General features: G+C 40.9%; 1 protein-coding gene across 3 annotated transcripts in view; it reads left to right on the top strand.

Annotated features, from left to right (window-relative positions):
- Positions 1–20,256, top strand: part of LOC125028544 (transcription factor Dp-1-like) — a 49,517-nt gene extending 29,261 nt beyond the window's left edge. For 2 of the 3 annotated variants that reach the window (XM_047617919.1, XM_047617920.1), the window contains exons 3-12: positions 10,190–10,489; positions 10,830–10,917; positions 13,179–13,336; positions 13,449–13,678; positions 15,060–15,228; positions 15,450–15,659; positions 16,583–16,731; positions 17,381–17,463; positions 17,745–17,828; positions 18,012–20,256. In XM_047617919.1, the coding sequence (XP_047473875.1) occupies positions 10,190–10,489; positions 10,830–10,917; positions 13,179–13,336; positions 13,449–13,678; positions 15,060–15,228; positions 15,450–15,659; positions 16,583–16,731; positions 17,381–17,463; positions 17,745–17,828; positions 18,012–18,283 (1,743 nt within the window). In that variant the 3' untranslated portion in view covers positions 18,284–20,256. The remainder of the gene's footprint in view (positions 1–10,189; positions 10,490–10,829; positions 10,918–13,178; positions 13,337–13,448; positions 13,679–15,059; positions 15,229–15,449; positions 15,660–16,582; positions 16,732–17,380; positions 17,464–17,744; positions 17,829–18,011) is intronic. The other variant, XM_047617921.1, reaches the window with a different exon arrangement.
- The last annotated feature ends 253 nt before the right edge of the window (positions 20,257–20,509 follow it).

The following is a 20,509-nucleotide window of genomic DNA, read 5'->3' as shown; positions in this document are numbered from 1 at the left end:
CCCACTTCACGTCCCATTTCGTGCCCATCACTCCCACCGCCACCCACCTACTTCCTCCCTTTCTTCTTAATAGGCTACCTGTTTCCTCTTGGAGTTTATCTCTGCTCTTCCTCTAACCCTGTATTTCCATTCCAAATATCTCGTTGTCTCTTCTTCCCCTTCTCCCTCCCTCTCTAGCCCTGTCGATTTCTCCCCTCCCTCTCCCTCCATCTCCATACACATCTTTTCTTCTTTTTTTTTTTTTCTTTTTTTTTTCCTCTTTCCTTTTTCCTTTTTCCTTTTTCTTCTTTCCTTTCATCCTTTGTCTACACCTTCAAAATTGATGTATCCGCAAATTTATAATTGTGCTACAGTTTTGTAGTGGATGCTTAGACAGCAATTTTTTTTTGTTTTAATCCTGCTTATATTTATTTATTTTAATTTGTTTATTGGCGAATAAGACTAAATTATTAGACTGAGCGAAGGCGATTTCGTAGAGAGCTGTGTTTGCTGTGAAAGGTGGGATGGGTTCATTTATTCGTGTATACTGTCTTCACTGTTTCAGGATTGATAAAGTTATTGTTCATGCTCTATTTCCAAACGAGCCACGTGCACGGCAGATCTGTTTACGTGATTCCTGTTGTGTATCGGTTCCGCTTCGCTTCACCTTCAGGTTTTCCACGCTGGAATGACAGACTAGTGTAATGAAGCAGTGCACACGCGAGGTATATCAAGAACTGTGTGGGGGCATAGAGCCATACGCAGAGGATTTGCTGCAGTTCTAATTCGGTATAAAGAGAGAGAGGGAGGGAGGGAGGGAGATGAGGAAGGGTGGATGGGGGATGGAAAGAGAGAGGGAGGATAGGGGGAGGGGAGGTGGAGAGAGCGGGACTGTAGAGCGCTACACTAGAGGCTTGATTTCTTTCATTTTGTAGCTGCTATGCTTGCATCCAATATATGGGACGGAGAAAACGCGATGCCTTTCGCTTCCTAACCTCTTCACTGTACAGGAGGCGCTCAGTCGGCAAGATTTTGTCTCCATGGAGCTTAGACGTAGATGGTATTTGATTATTAGTGTTGTTTTACTTCTCAGGAAATATTAGAAACCTGAATTCGGTGTTCGATGGTAAATGTAGTTTTGATTTAAACTAACAGCGGCCTTGTTCACATAAGCGAGAAAACGATTATTAGAAATGTTGGCGGGAGAGGGATGCTCTGAAATCCGTCGGCCTTTTAAGTAGATAGGGAAGGCTTTAAAAAAAAAAAAGTGGACTTTCCCGTGACCCTCTTTTCATTTTCCATGAAGGGAAGAGGTTTAGTACATCTCAGGCCCGGCATCCTCTAGGCAAAACTCAGTTGTTATAGAGGTTAACTTCTCGTTTCAAAAACATTTTCTCCGTAAGTTGTAAAACCGAAGGATGAATGAGTGTGACGTGAGAATGGCTGCTTCCAGTGAATGGCTGACTGTAATGTGCCGTTTCGCCGTTCATTAGGGAACGTCTAGTCTTCCGTTCTATATTTCATTGTGCTCACAGGGTGGTTGACTTGCCTAATCTTGTTCTTCGTTTCGGGTTGCCCCCCCTCTCTCTCTCTCTCTCTCTCTCTCTCTCTCTCTCTCTCTCTCTCTCTCTCTCTCTCTCTCTCTCTCTCTCTCTCTCTCTCTCTCTCTCTCTCTCTCTCCCTCTCCCTCTCCCTCCCCTCACCCCCTTCTCCCCTTCCCTTTCTCCCTCTCTCTCTCTCTCTCTCTCTCTCTCTCTCTCTCTTTCTCTCTCTCTCTCTCTCTCTCTCTCTCTCTCTCTCTCTCTCTCTCTCTCTCTCTCTCTCTCTCTCTCTCTCTCTCTCTCTCCCCCTCTCTCTCTCCCCCTCTCTCTCTCCCCCTCTCTCTCTCCCCCTCCCCCCCTTCCCTCCCTCCCTCCCCGCATCTCTTCCTCTCCCCACCCTTTTCCCCTCCTCCCCCCTCTCCCTCTCTCCTTTCTGTATTCTGTCTGGCTATTAATTAAATGAAAGTGACATCGTTAACTCGCAAAGCATTCTGATTTTAACGATATTCTTGGAAATACTGGCACTGTCAGGAGAGACTACATACATAAATTTATTTATTTGTTTGTATCTTCGTGTTTTTACATATATATGTATTATATGTATTTGTATTTATATATATATGTGTGTGTGTGTGTGTGTGTGTGTGTGTGTGTGTGTGTGTGTGTGTGTGTGTGTGTGTGTGTGTGTGTGTGTGTGTGTGTATATATATGTATATTTATATATATATGTATATTTGTATAAATGTATATATATATTTGTATAAATGTGTATATATATTTGTATAAATGTATATATATTTGTATATGTAGATATATTTGTATATGTATATATATTTGTATATGTAGATATATTTGTATATGTATATATATTTGTATATGTATATATATATTTGTATATATATGTATATTTGTATATGTATGTATATTTGTATATGTATGTATATTTGTATATGTATATATATTTGTATATATATGTATATATATTTGTAAATGTATATGTATATATATTTGTATATATATGTATATATATTTGTAAATGTATATGTATATGTATATATATTTGTATATATATTTGTATATATATATATTTATATGTTTTGTATATATGTATGTATGTAGATTTATATATATTTGTGTGTCCGTGTCCGTGTCCGTGTCCGTGTCCGTGTCTGTGTCTGTGTTTGTCCGTACAATGAGTACCTTTTTCCACGATATCTATGTTTATGCTTATTAATCCCTGAATTATTTTTGATTACCATGTAACAAACTCTAGATACGCATACACGAGAAGAGACATTCGTGTGTCTCGTAGATTCGTGTGTAATGCGAGCTGTAGAGGGTGTGGAGAGGGAGAGGGTCTTCCTTCCCACGTGGGTTGGGATACTTTATTGCACCCCGTTAGCCGCACCCTGTCTTTCTTGTACTCGTTCTCTCTCGATTCTACCTAAATCGTGTTCTCTCTCAATTTGTCTTTCAATTTCTCTTTCATCCCCGTTCGTGTTCCTCCATTCTTGCATCCACCCCTGTATAGTCTATATATTGATTCTCATTCTCTCTTATTTCCTCAAGCTCGATCTCTCTCCCATCTGTCTATCGTTCTCTGACCCTCCCCTCGCCCTCTCGCTTCCTCTTCCTCCCACCCTCACTCGATCTCCCCATTTCTGTCCCGCTCCCGCTCTCCCCCGTCCTCTCCCTCTACTTATCTCCCACATCATGCTCGCAGGAGACGCGGCTTTGGTTCCCAGAAGCAAAGCACGAAACACCGCGACAATGACGGACGACTCCACAGGTGTGCACGGGCGGCGTGGCTGGCTGAGGGAGATGATTACACGTGCAGGTGTTGCTGTGGCCATTATCCACATTCTAGGCGTGTTGTCTGAGAGCTTGCACATCCTCCTGCCCACCTGCCGCTTGCCCTTGCCCCCGCCTCTCTCTCCTCTCCTCTCTTCACTTTTCTCTTCTCTTTCTTTCACTGTGATACCATAATAGTTGTTTCAAAACTCGAAATTCGCGTAGCAAAACAAGAAGGGTACTTAAAAAAAAATAATCGAGAAGTAAGCAAAACAAACCACCGACCCGTTAAAAACTGCAGGGGAGACGCACGTCTCTTTAGAATTTGCTGTGAGCAGCAGTGAAAAGAGAAAGCGACCGAGCAAATAGAGGATCATTAATCGTTATAAAAGCTTACCTAGACCTAGTGAAGGATGGGAGGTAAGAAGGGAGGGTGAAAGAAAAAGAGAGGGAGAAGAAATTTCCCCGAAGGAAGGAGAAAACCTAAACCGAACTATTGCGACTCAGTTCTAGCAATTAGTAACACAGGACGACGAGCCATTCTGGCACAAACCACGCTCGGGCTCCTTTTCGCGTTTCTACCCAAGCGTTCGCGTAAGACACTCAAACAAATCTATGCGCAAGACAAACTTAATGATGACGTTTATCTTAATTTAAGAGTTGGCCACACTACTGTTACCCCCCCCCCCCCCCCCACACACACACACACACACACACTTTTTTCCTTCCGTCCTGCCATCCAGCCACTCATCATTAGATCTCTCCTGACCGAGGTCCGTATAGAACTTGCTGCAGACTGCTTCCCCCACCTTCTCCCTATCCTACCATGAAATGAAATGTGGTTATAACGACTAAATTGAAAGTTCTGGGCGTATAGTCTGTCCAGTAACAAAGGCCGTGACGAATGGCGCTTCCCTGTCCAGTTACACATGACCTAGGAAATGCCCCAGAGATGCGAATTGACCCAGATGACCCCCATTCACAGACTAGCGCCGAGACCCCGGGAAACCTAAGACGGTTTGTGTGCTTCAGGTGGCTGTAATGGCACGGAGGACAAAGACCGTTGTCTGTCTCGTTTTCGAAAGTGCAAGGATGTACAAGTTTTCTGGTCGGCGATTCGTCAGTCAGAGGAAAAGAAAGTAAAAATAGGCTGACACAAGCGCAGCAGATGATCCTCATTACATCGGCCAATCTAAACATTAAAAGTAATCAGAAAAGCAGAGGTTCTCCCCTTTCCTATCTTCTCTCCGCCTCTCTCCTATCTAGGAATAGTAAATCCAATTTGTGCGCATCCCAGGCCATTTGTAATCTCCATTCCAGCATCTTCCTCTCGGGGTTCCTCCTCTGCATCTATCCATCCAGTTATCAGCGGTGACAGACGCAGACGACGAACGCTTCGGTTACAATGGCGGGGGATAGTTCGAGAGGAAAGAACTAGGAGAGCTTGCACATGAGTGAATGAGGAAAGGGCTGCTATTAGGCACGGAGGGGCATAGGGTATAGAGGGGTGGAGATGGGTTGGGTTGAAGGGTTGCGGGAGGGGGAGGAATCAGGGGGAATGACCACCGCCGTTACACGACTCTCGACGACCATAGCCTCGTTCCCCCCTCCCCATCCATCCATCCCTCTCTCTCCATTTTCTTCTATCCCGACCGGCTAACGACCCCCCCCCCCCCCCCCTCTCTCTCTCTCTCTCTCTCTCTCTCTCTCTCTCTCTCTCTCTCTCTCTCTCTCTCTCTCTCTCTCTCTCTCTCTCTCTCTCTCTCTGACTAAATTCCTCTGAGTACTGTAGCAGGACCTTTAATACGATTTTTTTTTTCTGTGACCCATTGTTGGGGCTCGAGTATGGGGAGCTGAGGACGAGGGAGGAAGAGAAGCGAGAGAGGGTGCGGGTGAAGGGGCCCGTATCTCCTTTCTCGTTTCACTATTCCACCGAGAATACGGATTTCGTGTAGTCTCCTTATGAAATCCGATTTGTACGATTTTCTTTTTACTCCTTCCTTTCGTCTTGTCTTATTCGACGGAGAAAAAAAATATATATGCTAAAGAAATAAGACCAAAGAATGGGAAACTGCTAAAGCGTTGGCTCTTAAAGATGCCCACACCGTCTAGATGTCTGTCCGAACCTAGTAAAAACGCATAATCCATACGTATACAGTGTGTGCCCGTTGAATGAAACATTGTCTTATTAAAGACCAACGTGGCCTGATTTAAGAGGAAGAGGAAAGGAGCCCTAGACTTCCGTCAGCATATAAGTAACGTGTGTGTTATTTTCCAGTACCTTTTTTTTTTTCAGTTTCGGTTTCTTTTTGAAGTTCAGTGAAAGAGGTTCACACACCCTGTTCTCCCAAACCCTGCTTTTTTGGGGGGTACAGGCAGTTAAGTGGGGGAGGCAGGACCGGCGGCAGGGGAAGGGGAAGGGGAGAAGGGAGAGTGTGTGCGCGTGTATTTGTATCCGGGCAATAAATCTATCAAGAAGCTGCGGCTTGTACTCTTTTCTGCGCAGTGGGGGAAAGGGCTGAACGTGCATTGTCTCTTTCTAATGTAAAGTTCTCGTAAATGCGAAAGGAAATGGGTGAGAGAGAGAGAGAGAGAGAGTGAATGAATGAATGAAGGAAAGAATGAATGAGGGAACGCAAATTGTCAGTGGGTGAGGGGGATAAAGACCGCAGGCGGGCAGACAGGCAGGAAGTGTCATGAGGGGTTGAAAATAACGGGAGAGGGTGAAGTGGGGACATAATGAAGGGGCGCGGGATGAGAAAAGGAAGTAAAACGTAATATAACTTGAGATGGGACAGGAAAACCAGGAAGAGCGATGGGAGAAGGGCAAAGGGCTGAGTAGAGTCGAATCGTGTTTTTTTGCGGTTTACTGAACTTCCCGGACGTTGAGAGAGAGAGAGAGAGAGAGAGAGAGAGAGAGAGAGAGAGAGAGAGAGAGAGAGAGAGAGAGAGAGAGAGAGAGAGAGAGAGAGAGAGAGAGAGAGTTGTGCATTATCAGAATATTCTGATGTTAGAAATCATTATTTTTATTATATTAGTGTTAGCATTAGTATTCGTGTTGTGTTTATAGATAGGCAGATATAGATACATGGATATTTATCGTTTTATTTTCCTACTCAATGTGTTTAGTGCATTGTTTAGCGAAGCAGATTGAAAAGGAATCTTATATTTTTATTCCACGTCCTTTTACAGCATTTGAATATTTTCTCAAATTTGTTTATTTGAAGGTTAATTTGGGTAACTACCGGTAACAAAGAAAAATACAATCGTCGATACGGAAAAAAATATCACCGAGTCTGTCGAAGAGGGTGTCGGAAATGTCTGATGTTTATTATATAATTTATTTATTTTCCGAAGTATATTAAAGCAACATAGGGAAAGTTAATGGCAGATCTCTTCGCGAAATGTACTTTTGTGTCAGAGTGGTATTACCCAATATCATTACACATGGTACAAACGGTTTGCATTTTAAGACACGCTATTGTTAACTAATACAGTATGTTGCAAGTCTTCAATGTGAAAGAAGGAAATTGCCTATTCATTTAGAGAGCAAAGGAGTTCAGAAAAGAAATAGAAGAAATGAGAGGATGGGAAGAATAAGTGGGTAACCACTCAAGGTGACTACATATAAAGCGTCGTAATTCATTCTGGCGAGGAAAGGCTTTCTTATGAAATGTCTGAAGCTTCGCCCGCGCTTCTTTATTGGAGGTTTCGCAAGCTTTTAAATTGTATTTTATTTTCCAACCGTGAAGTGTAAATTCTTACATGCGTGTCTGTGTACTGTTTGTGTATCACGCTTGGGCACGCAGGCTCACGTGTGTGTGTGCGGCGCCAGTGTATATACATACAACGGCCGTGCTACATATTCTAATTTAGATCATTGTTGACAGTTGTAATGTAATCAAACGTTGCGCTTTGTCAATTAAAAGGCTTGACATACCAGACCGAATATGGGCCGGTAATGAAGGGAGTGAGCGTGGGGAAATAGATGAAGGGAAACGGAGTGAGTGAGTGAGTGAGTGAGTGAGTGAGTGAGTGAGTGAGTGAGTGAGTGAGTGAGTGAGTGAGTGAGTGAGAGACTAGACGAGGAGGGACTGATTGAGTAAAATGATAAAAAACCCATTAGCTTTCCGCTGCCCCCTTGAAAACGCATTGTGGTAGCAAATTTCTGTTGACACACACTTGACTGCATAAAAGGACTCGCTTGTTAGTAAAATGAATCGATCACAGGACATGAAGGGAAGGTATAATTTATCGACTTTACCCTCCGCTTGCTGGCTGGTCCGGTTGCGACCATTTTCGCTCTCGTGTATATTCTCATGGGGGGAATGAATGTTTTCTGCCGGTTTGTCGTTAATGGTCTCGTGTTGTTATGAAACTTGATAGCCAGTGAACTGTTTGAATGTGTTGAAATGGGTGTGCGTGTGTATGTATTTGTGTAGTGTGTGTGTGTGTGTGTGTGTGTGTGTGTGAGGTGTGAGGTGTTTGAGTGAAAGAAAGAAAGAAAGAAAGAGAGCGAATGCTGCAATATATTTCAAGAGGCTAAATTGTAAATTGGTCAGATTTATCTTACGCCGCAAGGGGTCGATTCGTAAGCGCCGTTATTTCGCAGCTGGTGCGACAAGCAAGTCTCTGGCGTAATCGAAATTACAGCTATTAGCCGTTTCTCTTCACAAACTTCGAATAGGCTAATAGGGATTGAAATCCTTGAACTCAAGTCACTTCCATGTGTGCCACATTCATGTTCAACATTCTCTATAGATTGGTTAAGTTACTAGAATTTAATTTTTGTGTGGAGGACATTAACAGCATGTGGAGCAAAGATTAAACCCGCAAGAGACTGTGGCCCAGGTAACAGGTACTTAAATAGTGGCTGTTGTGGGCAGGACTGTAAAGTAAGTGTAGTATGAAAGCAGGTAGGCAGGTAGGCGGACAAGCAGTCAGACAGACAAGCGGTTTTAGGGGAGGAGAAACTATAACCTGGGTATCCGTGTATGAGATGGAGGCTCTTTATTTTTTCAGTTTATTTATTGTCCTTTTTCGCAATGCCCACTTGGTTTATCCACTTTCAAATTACATTTGGAAAGGGCAATGTTGTCAGGGAGGCTTGTTGGATGTGTGCCGCTTAGTGTATAACATTTTTAACGTGAAGGTCACACACAACGCCCTGCCTTTGCCTCTCTGGGAGACATGCATGGGGCCCGCTGGAAGGGTGTCTTCGTCTCGCATCTGGAAGATAAATTGACCGCCATTTGACTTTGTATTTGATATTTCGTTTACGAGTAATAACGGAGTTGGATTGCAGAAGACGCGGTTTTGGTCCATTTCTTGTTTAAAATAAATTTTACCAGATATATTTTTTCGATCAAAATATATACTAAAACCTGGAATACCCTTGTGGTTAATGTCGAATCTTGAGCAACAAGTAGGCAGCCAGGCAAGAAACCCCTCTCAAGTCTCCAACAGTCACTTACTTGGGAACACTGTGCTAGTAAGCAGATGAAATCGACTGACTGCAGTGACGCCAGTTATTGTGTAAGTTTTTGTTTTTTTTCGCTGAGCGACCTGTCCTATCTCTCTTGGGTCTGTTTTGGCATAGGGACGTCCCTTGACCTCAGAGTCTCCCTTCCTTCCCTTTTATTCGCAGCTGCAAAGGCTATGTGTGGGCCTTTTAAACCGGGTCGTGTGCGTATTGTCCCATGTACGTGTGGGTAGCCGGTATGAAGACCCCTGAGGTAGATCAGTTTGGAATTGTGTGGCGGTTGTTTACTGATCGGAGGATTGGCCTTGGGACGATCGGCATGTCTTCTTGGAATGAGGTTTAGTGTATATACATATACATTTTTAAGTAAGTGATGTCGGGCAATTTAAATTTCCAGAATGTTGAAACAGCTGATAGTTGACGATAGACGTTTTATCGGGGCTCGGGTCTACTATATCGGGGTTACTGGGGACAGATGATGTACCGGTCACGAGTGTTTTGGTTGGATTTAAAAATGGCGTTGGCGCACGTAAGCATTTTGCTACGAATTGCTCAGCGTGATTAGTACCTGAAGGTACAGAAAAAAAATCATAAGGCCAATGAATGACGACGCTTTTTTTTTAGTCATCTTCAGCAGATTGAAATACGAGATTGTTTGAATTCCTCTCTCCCCCTCCCAAACGGACGAACGCGAAGCAGGATATGCAGGGGCGTGGGGGGGGGGGGGGGGGCTCGGCGGGGAGGGAATCATCTGGTCGCGCAGTAGTGTTTCTCAGCCAGGGACAACTTAACGTTTTATTTTTACACAACACATACATGTTGGTTGGTATTTTGTCGACTTAATTAATTTTAATGATCTGTTGCTACTGAACACACCTGAATAAGAACTAAACGAAGTAAGAAGAGCTGGACAACAGGTAGCTGTTGTGGCGAGAAACCTTACTACGAAAAGCGCGGGAATGCGGAGCTTCGCGGGAAAAACGGACTCGATCCCCAGCGAGTGAGAGAGAGAGCGAGAGGGAAGGAAGTGGGACCGGGTTGCGTTGTGACAGTTCTCGAGACGCTGCCTCCGTTTGTGTTATATTCGTGTTGTAACCGTTCCCTCGTGTGTTTGCATTTTGTTTGAAGGTGTTGGAGAATTAAGTGACGTTTCGATTTTGTTTTCGTGCGAGCTCGTAGCGTGAATTGTTAACAGATGAACGTGACGCTTGCTAGGCCTACCTATGCTGGACTTGGCGTGTGTGAATGACCGGATCAAGGCTGTCACGTTGAGTTTGCGTTTTCCTAATAACCAAAGATTCTACCTCTACTCCAATCTACCGTTGCCAAAGATCATAGAGCATTTATTTATTCGACGTACATAGTGATAGTTTTATTTATTTAATTATCGTCAAAGTGTAAAGAAGAGATGGAATCCCTGGCCTTGAAGAACGAGGCCGAGTTCCTCCTCAGTGAGTACGACACTCTGGGCGATCTCTGGGGCGAGATAGAAAACATCACGCCCAACCTGCAGGACCCGAGCCTCACAGGCGTACACTACCTCGTCAACGCACAAGCTGTGGGGGGGAGCAGCTACCTCCCAGCCCACGCCAAGCACACCTATGGGCGTGCGGTGGGTGGCGGAGGCGTTACAGCGCCCACACGCCATCAGCCTCAGCTTTTGCATTGGCCCAACGCCGGAGGCAGCTTGGGTCAGGTAAGCTACTTCCGGTGCCACGGGAGATGGGAAAGGGGTTGGGGAGGGAATCGCATTGCCATACTCCTTAGCCTTCTCCTGAAATATATATATTCTATCCTGAAGCTTCTTGGCCCTTCTTGAGATTATTTCGTATGTTCCTGAAATTTCTAGTGAAACTGGGTGTGCTGGCTAGTTGTCTTGACAGCTGCACGCATGTGTGTGCTTGCAATGCGCGTACGTGAGTTTACATACATGATCACGGATTTACCCAAGCTTCTGCCGATGTACTTCTCGCAGAACATCGAGGCCGATTTCATCGCGCATTTCTTCCAATCTCGCTTCTTTTTCCACCCCCCAGGGCCAGACGGTTCTGCAGACGAGCAAACTCCCGAGCGGCCAGATCATCGCCATCCCCGCCAAGCAAGGCCTCAATGTCCAGAATATTCGTGAGTATTGCTCGTATCCTATAGCAGTGGTAACGGTAGTAGTTATGATGATAATAGTAATAAGAATAATTGTAATGATAACAGTAAATGACGGCGATAGGGAGAATGGGTACCATTGTCGAATAACATGTCTGACTCGATTCGTTTTTGATTCGGCTTATGGCATTGTTCATAGCAAAGGCATGGTGTTTACCTCTCAGGTTGCCAAAGTACATATTTTTTAAAAGTTTTTTTTTTTTTGTATTTTGTATTTCTTTCCATATCTTGGAGGCATTTTGTTCAAAATATCTTTTTACTGTAGGTATTTGGTTCAGTTCATTCTCGGCAGCGTTCGAGGGAAATTTCCAACTGTCACTTTCTCCCTCGAGATATTTTGCAAGTGTTGCCTTTCACATTTCGCATTTAGGGGTGTAAAATCAGCCAGTCCATGGACTCGTCACAATAACAAACGCCTCCGAATTTTCAACCGACGCAGAATGTAAAATGTAATTTTAATCTTTAAAGACTGATGGATCATTATTGACTTCCCTTTCCCATTTACCATCATTAGACATCCGACATATTTCCCTATCCGATTAAAAGATATATTCATTCCCTCTTTGCTCCAGCATGCGTGTTGAATTATCGTTCGTGTTGATTGGAGGATCAGGCGGTTGTTATGGTAACGGGGTTGAGCGGAGTTGGCGAGTCGAGTGATAATTGCAGGGATTAGGGTGCGCAGAGCCGTGCTGTGGGAGACGGCGGGCGGGCTGGAGGAGGAGGAAAGGGCATTGCTGCCGCTATGAGTGGCGTTAGCAGCGAGGCGACACGCGGGGTTCCGTTTGGAAAATTGGAAAATAAGTACGGTTATCCCAAATGACAAAGTAAAGATGATGGGAGTTCGCTTTTGAATAATGTCATTCTTGTACTTTTTGGTGTATTGTATCGGCACGGGTTGTTTTTAGCAATTATTTCGGATTTTGTTTTGCAAGAGCGGCTTGGACGGACTAGATGCGGTGTGGCTTGGTCGTCTGTAGGTGACCGCAGAACCTCAGGTCAGACAAGGTCAAGGGAAACAGCTATGGAGGCTGGGGGTCAGGTCAGCCTAATTAGAGGAAGATGACGACCTAGATTTTGCGAGGAGGAAGAACAGCGGATGTTCGTTGAGTGGATTTAGTCGCTTGAACTTTTTCTCAATAAACACAGTTATTTGAGGAAAGCAGGGAATTGTGACGTAAGACAGCTCGATTAGTAAATGTGTGTTTTGTAAGCGTTGGCGATTACAAAGATTTATGTTTACAATGGGTACAACTTTAGGAAATGTTGGAAACGCCTATTACTGGTTAAATAATTCGATGGCCTTAATACAAAAGAAGTCGCAAAAGCATCAGCAAACACTAAACACAATGCGCGCCCTTGAAGCCAGTGGCCATGAAGTCGCACCTCAGCCCCTGCAATCTCGATTCCGCCAGCCCGTCAAGGTCGCAACTCCTCCACTATCGTTCGTATCTTTTTTCTCTCCTTCCAATTTTCTCAAGCGCAAATGACGTAGAGTTGTGGCTCGCTCTTTCCGAACAATAAAATGAAAGTCAATGAAGGTTGGTCATTTTATAGACTAGGCAGGGGAGGTAGAGGTTTATCTCATAACTGGACTGGGTAGCAGTTCTCGTATCTTATCAGTTGTCTGTGCGCGATGTTAAAATGACGGTCAGTTGTTAGTTTATGGTTATTTATCAATGCCAAATATTCGGCCATGAAGGTGGAGTGAATACCATTATATGTTGATAAACAGTGATTAGAGTAGATGTACATTATAGGGTTGATAATGTCTGGGTAAATAACCGTAATAGTTTATATTCAGTGTTGAAAACCTGATCCCACTTATTACATGGTACTTTTTTTTTTTTTCTCTCTATTTTTCTTCCAACTGACCTTTAAACTTGAAATTATTTCTTTATATTTAAATACATTTCTTGAGTTACAAGATTTTTCAGGAGATATACAAACAAAAGGACTCATAATCTTGTACAAGGAAAGACATGTTGAGTTGAGTTATTCAGCTTAGAATTACCCTTTACTTGCATTTTTTTCTAATTCAGACCTGAAAAATATTTCATATGCTTTTAATCAGTGAAAGACATGTAGACCTTGTAAACAGTTGCATCTCTCTTGTTGGCTTTTGGTTATTAGAATACCAACATCCAAATTACTGAGGAAGGTTTTATTTGTTTATTCACACACATCCACAGTTTCAACATTTTAATTGTTTCATTTGTTTATAGGTGGAAACCAGGTGATGGTACCTGTAAACAGTGTACAGATGAAGTCTCCACTTAGAAGTGTGGATCAGCAACACACTGGAATGACAGGAAGATCATCTCTCACCACTTCACCTGTTGTCATTCGGACTCAAACTGGATCACTCACTGCAAACCCTATGGTTAGTGTTTGTAGTATTTTGTAATCTCTGTGCTACTCAGAATTAATAGCTGAAATAATTTTTAGAAAATGATTGTTGGTATTTTAACTGTATCCCACTCTTCCTTGGCTAGACTCTTCAAACCTCTCAGACAACGCAACCACAAATTCTTCAGCATCAGCAACAGCAGCAGCATCAACAGCAACAGCAACAACCACCTCCACCTTTGCAACCCCAACAGCAGCAACATAGTACCCAGGGCGTAGGAGCTACGCCACCAAAAAGTCTAATCACAACTCCAATATTAGATCATAGTGGGGCGCGGAAAAGACATGATTTTGACTTCGATTATGGAGTTGAAAGGTATTTAACTGAAGCTGTATTTGTAAGACTGAATTGTTTAAATTTTTCTTAAGAAAAAAAAAAAAAAAGTTAAGCTTGAAGTACATCATTATTTTAAAGTTCTATATTCTTCATTCTCAGAGAAATCAATAAATGTTTATGGTTACCTTTTTAATTAAAATAAGAATCGGTAAGAACAATAAGATATACATAACTTCATAACGCAAGGAAGTAAGAAAAGGAGACAAAGTATCTCAAACTATCCAGCATTTGGTGCAAAAGTACTTCAGGAAGATAAAGGAAGAAAACAGATTAAATAAAAATGGGACCATAGCAGCTGCTTTAAAGTTGAAGACATAATTTTGATTTAAAAAAAAGCTATAGTATCTGCAAAACATTCTCATGGATTTTAATAGGCAAAGCTTGAAAATATTCAGAATTAAGAGAAAATAATGTTTTAATGATTAAAGCCAAAGCAACTGTGAAAATTGAAAGTGTTTCTTATTGAAGTTGATGAATATATATACTTTGGTAAAGTGCCAGAACATTTTTGAATATTAGTATGCATCTGTAACAACATCAAGCTAGCCTAGACAAGCAGAGCCCAGGGGATTGTAATTGTAATGCAACAAAAATGAGAGGCAAGGTGGCATTCACACCTGGGCCAAGTTTGACTAGTAGAACCTTTGTGTAATATCCCAAAATGCATAGATTATTATCAGTAAGTTTAGTAATGGTGTATAGATGTGACACTTGGAGAGTAAACAATTCAGCAGACAAGAACTTAAGTATGTGAGATGAGACTAAAGTAAAAGATATTTGAAGATTTGATAAAAGACCCAAACGAAAGTAGGTTAGACAGAACTAAAAGAGGAAAAAACGGATAAGGAAAGTACTGTCTTGAATGAACTGCAACATAATGTAATACTACCAAGAGACTTAACTGGAAGGTGTAGAACAGGGCTACTCAACTATTATAAGCAAAGGTCCAGTTAGACAAGCTCCAATGTACGCATAGGTCCGGAAATTTTTATTACATGAAATATAAAAAAGAATGACCACGGTCCGGATATATATATATATTCTAAATATATATAGTCATAGTCGACCCAAAAAAAAAAACTTGCAAGATACTTTCACCAGGACCTTCATGCTATTTAACTAGAATTTTCTCTTCCTGGGGTCTGAGGTCCAACTGCAACACTCAGAAAGTCCGGATCCGGACCTCGGTCCGCCAGTTGAGTACCCCTGGTGTAGAATAAGAAAGATAATTTTGAGGCAACACTTGGCATAGTATCAAGCATTGTGAGGTTAGGGATGACCCTTGTCCATTAGTCATCTTGTAGTCTTTATTCCTTTTCCCATCAATTTGAGTTTCATTTCCCAATTTTTCCACTTTCAGTAAGCGCAGGAAGAGTGAGAAAGGTGGAAAAGGATTGCGTCACTTTTCCATGAAGGTTTGTGAAAAGGTGAAGGCGAAGGGTACAACTTCATACAATGAGGTAGCAGATGAACTGGTGTCTGAGTTTACAGATCCTTCCCGATGTGCATCACCTTCAGATGGTGCCAATGTAGGTTGAATTATTTCCACCTTAAGAATGTTAACTTTTAGTCATTTTTTGCTAAATCCTATATTATCAGGATTGAAACAAACCCACATATGTCATCTGTTCAAAGTGCATTTCATTTTATTCTTGTTACAGTCATTGCTGAAGTTATTTTAAACTTTTCATATCAAAATTATTATACCATGAGGCCATGATATTTACTCATATTTACACTATTTTCTTAGTATGACCAGAAGAATATCCGACGCCGTGTTTATGATGCATTGAATGTCTTGATGGCCATGAACATCATAAGCAAGGAGAAGAAAGAAATCCGATGGCTTGGCCTCCCCACAAACTCCGCTCAAGAGTGCCGGAAGTTGGAACAGGAAAGACATAAACGTGTGGAACGTATTAAGCTGAAGACACAGCAGCTGCAGGATCTCATTTTACAGGTACAGGTTTTTATTGATCTTTTCACACATGCACATATACACACACACGCACACACACACATGCGCACGCACATATAAACACACACGCACATATAAACACACACGCACATATGTATATATATACACACACACACACACACACACACACACACACACACACACACACACACACACACACACACACACACACACACACACACACACACACACACACACGCACATACACACACACACACACGCACATATACACACACACACACGCACATATACACACACACACACACACACACACACACACACATACACACATACACACATACACACATACACACATACACACATACACACATACATACATACATACATACATACACACACACACACACACACACACACACACACACACACACACACACACACACACACACACACACACACACACACACACACACACACATACATACATATACATATACACACACACACACACACACACACACACACACACACACACACACACACACACACACACACACACACACACACACACACACACACACACACACACGCATACACATGCATACACATGCATACACATATATACATATACATATACATACATATATACATATTTTATTTATTTACATTTATGTATATATTTATATATATATATTATTTATCTATATATTTACCTAGAAATATATTTGTATTAATATATATATTCATATGTTTGACTAATAATTTATTAGTATTGAAAAAAATAAAATTGGAAATATCTTTCTTTAGATTATTATTATTATTATTATTTATTATTACCAACACCTATAGAAAAGGAAATCTTGTTAGTTAACCTTCTGTTTTCAAGGTCACACCTTTCATTTAATGTGTGATTTGGTACTTTAGCTTGCAATGTACACTTTCAGCAAATTGCTTTCAAGAATCTGGTAGAACGCAACAGGAGTGAAGAGCGTGTCCATGGAGCTCCATCGCCAAACTCTGCTATCCAGTTACCCTTCATTATTGTTAATACTAGCAAAAAAACAGTCATTGACTGCTCAATATCTAATGACAAGTAAGTGACTTTTTTCTGTTTCAAGTGTTAACACTTTTAAACTCTTTAAACATGATAAAATTGATAGAATAATTGCATGTATTAAGTTTGATCTTTTAAATTGTATACACAGAATTTAGTAGGTAATCAAGTAACTTGTCCATAGTGTACAGATTTGACAGTTCTAGTGATCAGTGCTTTCCACAGCAGAAGCAGATATTCTTTTGTAAACCCTTCTTTACAATTTTGTTATATCAACAAAGCTGTACATTTTGGACCATGCATCTCCAGGTCCTGGCTGTAAAACCTTTCATTCCCCCTTTCCTGTTATTTTTCTCTTTCTGAATCTTTCCTCATTTACCTGCTATTAATATTATTTACTTTCTTCTCCCCTCTCTAAAATTATTTAAAGTTTTGTCAGTGCCTCTTTCTAATCCAGCAGTTGGATTACATTATTCTGTTTCATACTGAACTTTTATCAAAGTTTGGAAACCCATTTTATGCACTGTTGCTAGTGTTCTTTATATGAACAAATCCCTCACCACAGCTATTGAAGAGAAAGTTACAGTTGTTACCCACTAGTAGTTTGTAGTCATACTAAACATTGTTCACCATTGGTCATCTGTTAGCGCTTTTGATTTTTTAATAATTGGTACATTTTGCTTTGCAGAACCGAATACCTTTTCAACTTCGATGACACGTTTGAAATCCATGATGACATTGAAGTTTTGAAACGAATGGGCATGGCTTTAGGTTAGTAGTGTTGATGTGATTGTTGATTGTGCTTTTTAGACTGACTTTTTGTTTTTGTGTAAGTGTGAATTAATTTTATACAAACATGACTTTTTTTTGTAATTAGAATAATTTTCACTTCAGCCACCTTTAAATAATGATGTAGTTTAAGTTATACCTTTGCACAGAAAGTACTGAATTGCAAAATTATTGCCTTGGTAACACTGCTACTGTTTTTTTATGCTTTGGCAGATTTTGTTATGAGATTTTTAAACACTTCTTTGTCATGTGTCAAATTACAGGTCTAGAGAAAGCCCAATGTTCAAATGTGGATTTGGAGAGAGCCAGATCAATGGTACCAAAGGCACTCGAAAGTTACGTTACAGGTATGCTTCAGTATTTCGATTATTTGTGGGTTGTGATAGATGACTTGTCTGTGACCATAATGATTGTAGATAATGAAGTGCTTCATATATTTAATTTTATTTTCATTGCTATTAATTAAAAAACACATTGTTTTTATTACATTATTTTCATATGTAACCTGTAATTATCATCTCTACTTTCAGATTTAGCAGAGGGTAATCATGAGCCCAAGCTGAATCTGCGGGAAGACCTGAGTGTCCTCGGCGGCGAACTATATGGGGAGGAAGACATAGAGGTGGGGGGCATGACACGTAGTGGAAGTGGTGGTGCAAGTAGTGGCATTGGAGTCATATCTCGTCATTCCTCCTTAATTTCCCTCCAACATGAACACCGACCTGACTCTGCCTCACCGTCCTCCTTTGGTGATGAGGAAGATGAAGATATGCTTGATGACTCTGATGGTGACATAAGTTAATTGGAGGAGCAAATACAAGTGTCTAAGATAGACAAAGGGTTGAACACCAGATGGGCTTTAACAATAAGAAAGGGTATTTAACATAGGAAGTGTTATTGTGTGTGAGAAGTGCAAAGGAATTTTTGATGGTTGAAGGTCAGATTATGGCCAGTGAAGTGAATTTATTATTGTTTTATTTTATTACTATGTCTTTAAGTTGTGTGTAGGCCAACTTATAAAGTAGGCAAGTCAAAGAGACAGTGTGAAATATTTTTTACTACAACATGAAAATTTGGATGGAGAACCAACCAAAAAGTGTTGGTTACAAGAATCTACAGAATGTGATGTGAGTGGAGTGAAGTGTTCTTACCCTCCCAGTGTTTGGGAATGGCTGCAGCGGTTCCTGAGGCTTATCTCAAAGGACAGATATAATAGGGGTTGCTGGAAATCTGTCAGAAAGAGGTGCTTGGTTAAGTACATCAAAAGAGGAGCAAATGAGAATATGCAGTCCACCAATAGTTGACTGTAGAGGCAAAACCATTTATCTCCAAAGTGTTGGTTATTTCTAATGGCAGGGAAGCAGTTGAGGTAAAGCATGGAATGACCAGAGGGTCCGTCTCAGCCTTGGGATTCAGTACAAAGTGAAGTACAATTTGTACTACTGCATCTCTAGTGGCATAGACTTTTCTGTGACTTTGGACTGTTTATATGCAATGTTACTTCTTAAATTGAAATGTGAAATTTTTATAACGAAAATTTATGCTGTTTGAAAAGATGTGTTTACTCTGGGAGATATGCAGGAAATTCAGATTAGCCTATCCTTATTTTTAAGGAAATATCCATTTGTCTTATTGTTCATTACATTGAACACCATTATTTTCTTGAATATCAGAACTTGATATCTTGGTCATAAATCAAATTTTATTATCAATCAAAATCTGGCCTAATCCATTCTTTAACTGCTTTATATCCCAGAGTGTACTGTCTTGAATCACAAATAAGGTAAATGAATTGTTCCAATGGTGAAGTGTCCAAAAAATACAAACCATTGAAACCTTATGGTATGCCATTGGTGATATTTAAACATGTTGGCATCATGAACAGCAACTGTTTAAGACTACAAAGTGAGTTTATTTTTGTGAACGAGAAGAGTATATGTGTAAGAGAGGTTTCTTCCTCTAGGCCAGAAAGACATGTAAATAGTGTTTCCAATTAGCTCATTGAGCCTTGATAACATGAAAAATGTCATCTAAGGTGCTTGTGGTGTGAGCAGGGATTGTGGCCCTAATGAGGATTTCATCTTTTTGATTTTGTTTTACAATCTTCCTCAAAGTGCAGAAACAAGTCTAGTACTGCCATAGGGTCATTTTCGCTGCCCCCAGACACAGGTGCCCAAATTAAAGTTTTTGTGCTTTCATCGAACCACTTAATGGTCTCTTCAACACAATTTCTCTTGAATACAAAATTGTGTATAGTACAAATTGTTTAGATAGGAGCATTGATATTTCTCTCATTCCCAAATGCAATTAATTCACAAAGAGGGAAATGCTGCCTGCCTGCCACTGTTATGAGTGAAGAGGAATCTGTCAGAGGCCTATTTATTTGGTCAGAATAGTTAAGTCTGTTTTGTAATTTGTGCCATAACTTGAGGTACAAAGTAATAGGTTAGAACAATGAAGGCAGTATTTTATTATTTTGTGCATGCTTGGAAGTATATTGATATAGTTTGATTAATAATTAAGTTGACTAATTTATGTAGATTATGCAAATGTACGTAAATTTCACTTTATTGCAATATGTAATAAGCTAAATTGTTTTTTAAACTTCAATTTCAGGATAATTTTTGCAAGAACTGATTGAGTGCACCAGTGTGATATCTTGTTCATCGTTTTTACATAGCCATCGACTGATACATCTTTTTCATTAGTGTCAACAGCTAGAGCTAATGATATATTTAACTGTATTTGACCAAATGCACAGGCCTACTAAGACAGCTCCCCGGTGTATTATTTTCCCAGAGTTGGAACTAGACTCTTAATTCCTGCATTTAATACAGCATGAAATTTTCTATCGAAAATTCATTTCGTAAAGGAATGTTGGATTTAGTTGTCTAATGATCCAAGGATACTTGATGTGAAAGTGTGCGAGTGTGTGTTACGTACACATTAGATTCTGCACTGAACGATCCCTATTCATGTCTTCACACAAAGTCTTTAAGGATCACATTGTAACATGTTGAGGAAATAG

The sequence above is a fragment of the Penaeus chinensis genome, chromosome 9, assembly GCF_019202785.1.
Source record: "Penaeus chinensis breed Huanghai No. 1 chromosome 9, ASM1920278v2, whole genome shotgun sequence".
NCBI classification, from domain to species: Eukaryota; Metazoa; Arthropoda; class Malacostraca; order Decapoda; family Penaeidae; genus Penaeus; species Penaeus chinensis.
This window is presented reverse-complemented; position numbering and strand designations above follow the sequence as displayed.